The following is an 8,222-nucleotide window of genomic DNA, read 5'->3' as shown; positions in this document are numbered from 1 at the left end:
TGTTGAAGATCGAAACTGATGCAGCTCAACTTGAAAGCAAGAACTCATCGAAATAAAACTAAAGCAACAAGGTGGTGATGCGCCGAGATTGTATTGAACGTGTGTGTTCTTCAAGTTACATAGGGCTCGGGTCTATTTATACCCGAGAATTACAAGATATGTCCATAACGGACACGACTATGATCTCTAACAAACTCTAAGATACCATAAGTCTTTGCAGCAGACTTTTGCCCAAGCATATCTATAAGGAAATTACATAAAATATCCTAATTAATAGATACAATTGCCTTCTCAAACCTCTATCCATGTGTGGCAATCATCTTGAAGTGCCTCAATTCAACCCGACGTCATACATCAAGTTGTATTGTCGGAATCGACTGCATCGGCTTACCTAGTCCGACTCAGACCTAGCCGATCCTAATCGTAGCCGATCTGGACTCCAGCCGATTCCTGCTCTGTTTTCGAACTCGATCTCTGCCTTCGACTTCACTTCGATCTAATCTTCTTTCCCGATGCCGATATTACCAATTTTGGATGTTAACACATGCCCCCCAAGTCTAGAATATTTGGTAATGTTTCGGATTTGCTGTAAATCGACTCTGAGCAAGTTTCGCACTTTGCCGTTTTCCGACCGTTACTGCCGTGCTTTAAATACTAACCGTTACCCTCGAGAAGTCTCACACAGTCCTCCTCCGTTTTCACCGCTGAAACCAACTTTGTTCTCTCTCTCTCTCTCTCCGGCGATCTCCCCGACGTACAAAGCAATCCCCAGGCGATTTCGTTCCTGATCAAATCTCCACCTGCGGCGATGTCGTCTTGTAATGCCCTAGAAAAAAAATAGAATACCGTAGAGGATATATTGGAAGTTCCTAAGGTTTTGGTGTTTGAAATTAGAAGAAAAACAAAAGGTATATGCTAGCTAGGCTAGCTTTTGGCCAGCCCAAGGCCCAGCTGCCCCCTGGACATCCTCAAAACACTAGGAGATCCCCTCCCCACCTCCCCCTAGCCGTCTTTTGGTACCCCTGGGCGCCCACCTCTCCCTCTGGTCGACCTCCCCATGGGTGCCCTACTGCAGACCTAGGAAGAAGAAGGGAAGAAGAAGAAAGGGAAAGAAGGAAGCGGAGGGAATTGAGATGAAGAAGGAAATGAGGGGTTTTGGTTGCCGCTGCCCATGGAGGCCTAGGTATCTAATACATGATCCTTTCCCCCTGTTTTGGTTTTCTATTAGGGTTTAGATCAAGTGTTGGAAGCGAGTAAGTTTGGGATCAACCGATTTATTCCTCAACTGGGTTTTTTTGCTGATCTGCCACCCTACGTAGTTCTGCCTTGGCTGCCTTTTCGGCCAACATAATGGGATTTCCTGTGAAAAGTCTCTATACAAAAGTTGTAGATAACGTGTAGATCTATCTTCTGACCAAATGGCATGAGTTTATATCAAGTGGTTTAGGAGGTATCAATTTCTGAATTTGGCTGTCTGAATATCGATGCATTTTTCTGTAGTCCAGGTTTAGAGGGATTTTAGAGGATCTTAATGATGGAATCAGAGAATCTTGTGTTTACAGAAGTTGTAGCATATGTTTTGATATACCTCCTACATAAAAATTGTTAGCTTTCATCTTGTAGTTTGTTGTCAGTGCTCTTTTGAATGGTTGTTGCACAGTTTTCTGGTCTGCACTTCTCTGTTTTGTGCCATGTTTTAGGCCCGCTAAATGGAAGAATTCAAATTTGTTCTGTAGATGTCAGAAATGATATATTTTGCTGTGTTATGTGATGTAGAATTGGAGGTATCGAATTGTTAATCTATGCTGCTTTTATCGGAAGATTATCGGTGATTTGCTTTATGTTGTTTGGGGTGGGATCCCAGCGTAGGAAGCGTATGTGTGATTCTTGAATGATTATGCATGTTGTTTGAGTCTGAGCCGGTGTTTATTCTAGGTGATGCCACTTCGGAATGCAACTAGAGTTCATCTCATCATCGGTGAAGGCAAGTAAACGTAGCAGTGGTTTGCTACAACTTTGACTTGTTATTTGATTCTACCTCCACGTTGAAAGTATATATCATCAACCAAGATTATTATATGTTACACCGAGGATTTTCCTATCTGAATCATACTTATTGTTTTTACGCTGTTTATGGTTATACTTTATGCTCTTGGTTATAATAACCTTATACTGATCTCAATCGAAGGAATGTCGTTCTGTTGTTATACTCTGGAATTCATACTGCATTTGCATGACATGCATTGCATTTGAAGTTATGTCGTGAACCTATGGTTGCGACTGTACCGGTATAGCATCGTATATTGCCGTAATATGATGCAGCTTCACGCCTTGTTGGGTGTGAAGCCAGGAGTACATATCATTGCATTGCATATGCACATATTGTAGGATGTTATGAGAATTATCGATCGATGATATCTTTGAGAAGTGTTTTCTTCTCTGGGATTTGTGAGTATATGGATCTGATTGGTGACGCTATGAGGTTTTAGTCCTTGGATATTGAACTTGTCTTTATGTGAATCATAACTTGGTATTTAATTAGTTATATAATAAACATGTGGTTTAAATAGCTTGTTAAAGCCGTTTGCTTGCTGAGTTTATTCTCACCCCCCTTAGTCTTTTCAGGTACTTGCTGTGACATGTTTGTATGAAGGGATGGGATTAGCTACACAGTCACACGACATGATCTCACTTAGACATGAGTATTGTAATATGCTGATAAGATTACTTGTGTTTATATATAATGGGCTAATTAATTACTAGAGTTGTTGACCATTGGTAAACTACTTTTTTCAAGCCTATCCCTACATGTCAGTCAATTGTTGTATCATAACTTTAATCTATATGTTGCTGCTTCCGCGACGTTTTCTTGTCTAAGGTAGTTGTTGCCGAAATTTGATTGTTTTGGCACTTATGTATGGTTGTTTAGTGGCATCTCAGGATTATGAGGTTTTCTGGGGTGTTACACGTCTTCCACCAGCCCTTCTATTGTGCCATCGGCCGAGTACGCTGAGGTAAGTTCTCACTGGCTAGATCCCTTTTCCTCGCATCAAATCGATTTCTCCTTTTCTCATCATGTTTTCTGCTTCCCGATTCTTTTGGATTTGCAGCACCTTTCCAACCTAGTCGCGATTACCAGCCTTTCGCACAAGAACCACTATTTTCTTGGCCCAATCGGCAATCTTGACCCCTCTGATTTCATCATCGGTGAAACCAACATGATCCCCTTTGGACTAGCCAACCCTAACCTGGGTCACTGGAAGAATACCTTCAAGTCTTGGCCATCTCTCGAAAAACCTACTCCTGATAAGAGCTGGACCACCTGGTACCAACGCGTATCGGCTAGTAAGAAAGTTCACTCGGATGAGATTGAGATCAGCCAAGCGCTCGCTCTCACGATAGCCAATTCTGCTAAGGATGAACCTATGATGGCTGCCGCCACCTATTTCTGGTCCAACACCATCAATACCTTCTTATTCAACCAAGGGCCGATGACTCCAACTTTGATCGACATCATCATGATTACTGGATTAGATGTAACTTCATCAGCTAACCCTATGAGTATGAACACCAAGAACCAATTTGACTTCAAGACCAAAAGCATAGGTGGCTGGTCTGGCTATGTGGCGGCATATATGGGCCAAGGATCTGTTACCCCTCGAGAGCATGTAGCTTTCTTGCTCATGTGGCTGGAAAAGTTTCTCTTCTGTGGATCCAGTTGTGGCCCTATAACCAACTGGCAATTTGTAGCCGAAGCCTTAGAATCAAAGAAAAGATTTCCATTGGGCAAAATCCTTCTCGGCTATCTGTACCAAATGTTGAACAATGCATCGGCTAAAATAGCCGTCGGCTCAATAGTCGGAGCAGGTGGACCATTGTGGCTGCTACAAACTTGGTTAAACCTGATAGTCATGAAGGTTGTCAATCGGCCCTATGTGACAAGATAAATTCCCATTGCCAGAGCCGATTGTAGAAGACGACGGAGAAGAGCGCACCCATCGCAGATGCATGTCATATGGAGAATATGCATCCACACCAACCGATGCTGAAGCAAAGCTATCGGCTGAGCTGCTCAAGGAATGGTTCTGTAGCTTCTACGAAGGTTTTATGAAAGATGCACGGATCAGGTTTCCTTATGAAGACTCAGCAGACCTTGAACTTCCATCAGACTTTAGATTTGAAGACATTAATCATGAAAAATTCCAAAAATCCAGAGAAGTTCTTATAGCTGCAATCAGCCCATGCATCCTTCCTGTCGGCATTCACCAAGGGAGAAACATCCAAGTCTCCTACGAGTTTTATCACCCAATGAGCTCGGCCAAACAACTTGGATTGGGCCAACTCCCAATCGGCTTATTCTTTGCCGACAAGATTCAGTACCGAGGACAAATCACATCCACTCTAATGATGGATCGGCTACTTAACCTACTAGGACCCCCTCTAGGCAGCATTGATAATATTGAGTTGGCAGGATTTAGAAGCAAAAACTTTGACAGATGGTGGGGTGAATGGAAGTTGCATCTATTTCATCAATTGGCTTCAATGTATTTGACAGATCTATTCCCTGACGTCATACCCCAGGTAAACTTTGTCATTACTAAATTGCATAATCGGTTAGCCGATTCATTACATGACTAATCTTTTGCTCCTATTTTGCAGACAACAGAGTCCTCCCCTTCACATCAAAGTAACAGTGGCAAAAACATTGAATATGCTCCAGGTCTAATTCCGAATGGAGGTGGACTATCTCCCCCCATTATCGGCTACCATGCCCCCAAGACTTCAACTCTCCTTCACGGCCTAACCAGGGATCCAGCCGATGCAGGCAAGAAAAGGAAAACCAGATCATCGGCCGTGAGTACCTTGGCCTTAGCTCCAAAGAAAAAGACCAAATTCAAGAAAACTCAACCGACTGATAAGCCGACTGATGATTTGCCCGCCTTGGATCCATCTATTGTACAAGCTTTAAATGAAGAGGAAATTGGTGAAGATGTTGACCAGGCTGTAGCCGAAATGAGTGACACAGAAAGAACACCATCGGCTTCACCCAAGCAAACGCCTCCAACTCCTTCTGCCCCCGTTCATTTTACAAGAGTAAGTATCTCTCTTTGACTTCTTCTGAAATTACTTCCCTCTTCGGCTAATTACTCATAGACTTTGTGGTTGCAGAAAAAGAAAACTGCTGTGAAGAAAAAGCCAGCAGCAACGATTGTCAAGTCAGCCCCACCAGTAAGATGTCTTTAATTCTTTTACTTAATCAAACTCAACCTGCTCTATATAACACTTGTCTATTCTACAGCCTCCTCCTCCTTCTCCTTCTGTACAGCAATTGTCAAGTGACCAGACTGCATCAGCTGTGTGGTGTCATCACATCGAGGAGGAAGAACAACCAGCTGCTCCTGCTATCCCAGTAAGTTTTCCTTTGTCTCAACAATTAGATCGGCTACATTTTACCCAGCTCTTACTCTTTCCGAAATTGTCTCTGTTGGTTCTAGCCGGTCTCTTCTCTTTTGACATCAGAGATTACCTTGATGAGGCAGAAGAAGACACTTCAAGCAAAGCTCTAGCTCCCCTATCTGATGATGTGAGAAGAACACTTGAAGATATCTCTCATCGGCTAGAAGCCTCTTCTTTAGATAGTTTGGTAGTTGACTGTGGGTCAATTAGGACACGGCTACATGAAGTTCAAGCTCTGATTCCCGAAGATTTGGCCGATGTCCGAACTCCAGCCGCTTATCTCGAGCAACATCAGTTCAAGCGGGAAAAAGCCAAGCTAAGACTAGCCGAACGCCGTGAGCGCAAAGAGATTGAGGCCACAATTCAAGCTAATCGGCAGCTTGTGCGTGAAGAGAAGACCAAACTTGATCAGCTATCTGAAGGTCTGATCAAATCCAATATTGATCGGCTCGAAGCTCACAAGATTGAGCTCTTGGCGCAACTTGAAGAATGCAATGCCGAGCTAGATATGGAACACAAAAAGCTAGCCGATCTCCCAAAATCAATTGAAGAACAAAGGGCAAGGCTCAAATCGGCTATCAAGAATGTTGCTGACCTAACCAAGTCCCTGAAAGTCATCTGTGGAACTGATGCACAAGATGCCCAAGCTATTGAAGAAGTAGAACAAATTAGGCAAAGGGCTATTTTGGCTATCCAGTGATACTTGTCTCAATAACTTTTGTGTGATAGGACTTAGAAATCTTTGTAATCAGCTAAGATACTCTAGTACTTTACTGTCTTGACAATCCTTTGTGCCGATTAATATGACTTCAAAATTCGCTCAAAAAATTTGCATTTTGATATATATGTGCCCCCCTAATTTTATAATGTCAAAAGCATTGATAAAATTATAAAAACAACTAAGGGCGATATAACAATATCGGCCATTGTACATCGGCAAACCTCAACCGATTACAACATGAAAAAACAACGAAAGGCAATATAACTATATCGGCCATCTCAAGGCGATGGAAACACATCGGCTATCATGCATCGGCAACACTAGCCGATCATGCGTTAACCCAAACACTTGGGTAATATTTGTTCAAGTACTTGCCATTGAGCGCCCGTCCATAGACTTCACCATCAAGCCCTTGCAACATATATGCTCCCTTAGACACAACCTTATAAATTTGGAACGGTCCTTCCCAATTCGGCGACCACTTGCCGAATTTACTATCACGAGTCCCAATTGGTAAAATCAATTTTCATACAAGTTCACCTTCCGAAAAATCTTTTGGCACCACTTTCTTATTGTATTGCCGAGCAACATGTTCCTTATCCTTGGTAATCTTTGCAGGTGCTCGCAATCGTGACTGAACATGATCCTCCCTCTCATCGGCCATAAGGTTGTAATACTCATCAGCTGTTAAATCAGTTTGTAACTCCGTTCTTCGAGAGCCGATTCTAACTTCCCACGGCAAAACAGCCTCATGCCCATAAACAAGTTTGTAAGGAGGGACTTGGATCGATCCATGACAAGCCATCCTATAAGACCACAACGCTTCAGCCAACCGAGTATGCCATTGCCGAGGATAATCAGAAATTTTCTGCTTAATCAATTTGATCAAACTTTTATTAGATGCCTCGGCTTGCCCATTAGCTTGTGCATAATAAGGTGAAGAATTCAATAATTTGATACCCATGCTATCGGCAAACTGAACAAACTCGTCGGACACGAAGATTGAACCCTGATCAGTTGTAATAGCTTGAGGAATACCAAATCGGTAGATTATATGTTCTTCAACGAATTGAATTGCATCTCTAGAATCAACTTTCTTCAAAGGAATCGCCTCCACCCACTTGATGAAATAATCAGTCGTCACCAATATAAACTTATGTCCTTTACTTGATGGTGGGTTTCTCATACCGATCATATCAATTCCCCAACCTCTGAATGGCCATGGCTTAATAATAAGATTCATAGCCAACGTCGGCGCTCGCTAAATTGCCCTAAACTTCTGACAATCTTGACACCGCTTATAATATCTGAAACAATCCTCCAGCATTGTCGGCCAAAAATACCCTGCACGCCGAAGTAACCACTTCATCTTATGAGCCGATTGATGAGTGCCACAAATTCTTTCATGAACTTCGCCGACTGCAACTTTAACCTGATCGGCACTCAAACACTTAAGTAATACTCCATCAATCGTTCGATAATAAAGCTCATCATCCAACAGTGTATATTTTAATGCCTTATATCTTAATTTCCTAGAAGCCGATTAAGATGGATTATGCAAATACTGATGCACATCATACCTCCAATCATCGGCTGTCATTGCTGCAACTTCAACCTTAACATCTTTGATCATCGACTTATACCCCGATGCCCCTTGGGCCAAATCGTTAGCTTCAATATTTTGTTCTCGAGACACATGCTTCAAAGTAACCGACCGAAATTCCTTCATCAATTCTTGTCACTTCTTATTATAAACCATTAACGTATCATTCTTACATTCATATTCTCCTGCCAATTGACTGATTACCAGTAAAGAATCCCCCATGATTTCAATAGCATCGGCTTCAACTTCCTTGAGTAATTGCAACCCTTTGAGCACTGCCTCATACTCAGCTTGATTATTAGTCACATACGGTTTAATAGTATAAGCAAACTCGAAACATGCCCCCCTAGGGGAAAGTATAACTAGGCCGATACCACAACCATGAGTACACACCGATCCATCAAAGAATAAAGTCCATGGCACTAATTCAACCGAGTCGAT

The 8,222-nt window shown here is 42.4% G+C and overlaps 1 protein-coding gene across 1 annotated transcript; it reads left to right on the top strand.

The window, feature by feature from the left end:
- Positions 1 to 1,004: 1,004 nt before the first annotated feature.
- Positions 1,005 to 6,277, top strand: LOC107281273 (uncharacterized). The gene is made up of 8 exons (XM_026026147.2): positions 1,005 to 1,183; positions 1,936 to 1,984; positions 2,626 to 3,014; positions 3,111 to 4,581; positions 4,660 to 5,094; positions 5,170 to 5,229; positions 5,300 to 5,410; positions 5,496 to 6,277. The coding sequence occupies exons 4-8, from the start codon at positions 4,009 to 4,011 to the stop codon at positions 5,565 to 5,567; spliced, it is 1,251 nt and encodes a 416-aa protein (XP_025881932.1). The 5' UTR covers positions 1,005 to 1,183; positions 1,936 to 1,984; positions 2,626 to 3,014; positions 3,111 to 4,008; the 3' UTR covers positions 5,568 to 6,277.
- The last annotated feature ends 1,945 nt before the right edge of the window (positions 6,278 to 8,222 follow it).

This window comes from Oryza sativa, chromosome 6 (assembly GCF_034140825.1).
Source record: "Oryza sativa Japonica Group chromosome 6, ASM3414082v1".
NCBI classification, from domain to species: Eukaryota; Viridiplantae; Streptophyta; class Magnoliopsida; order Poales; family Poaceae; genus Oryza; species Oryza sativa.
This window is presented reverse-complemented; position numbering and strand designations above follow the sequence as displayed.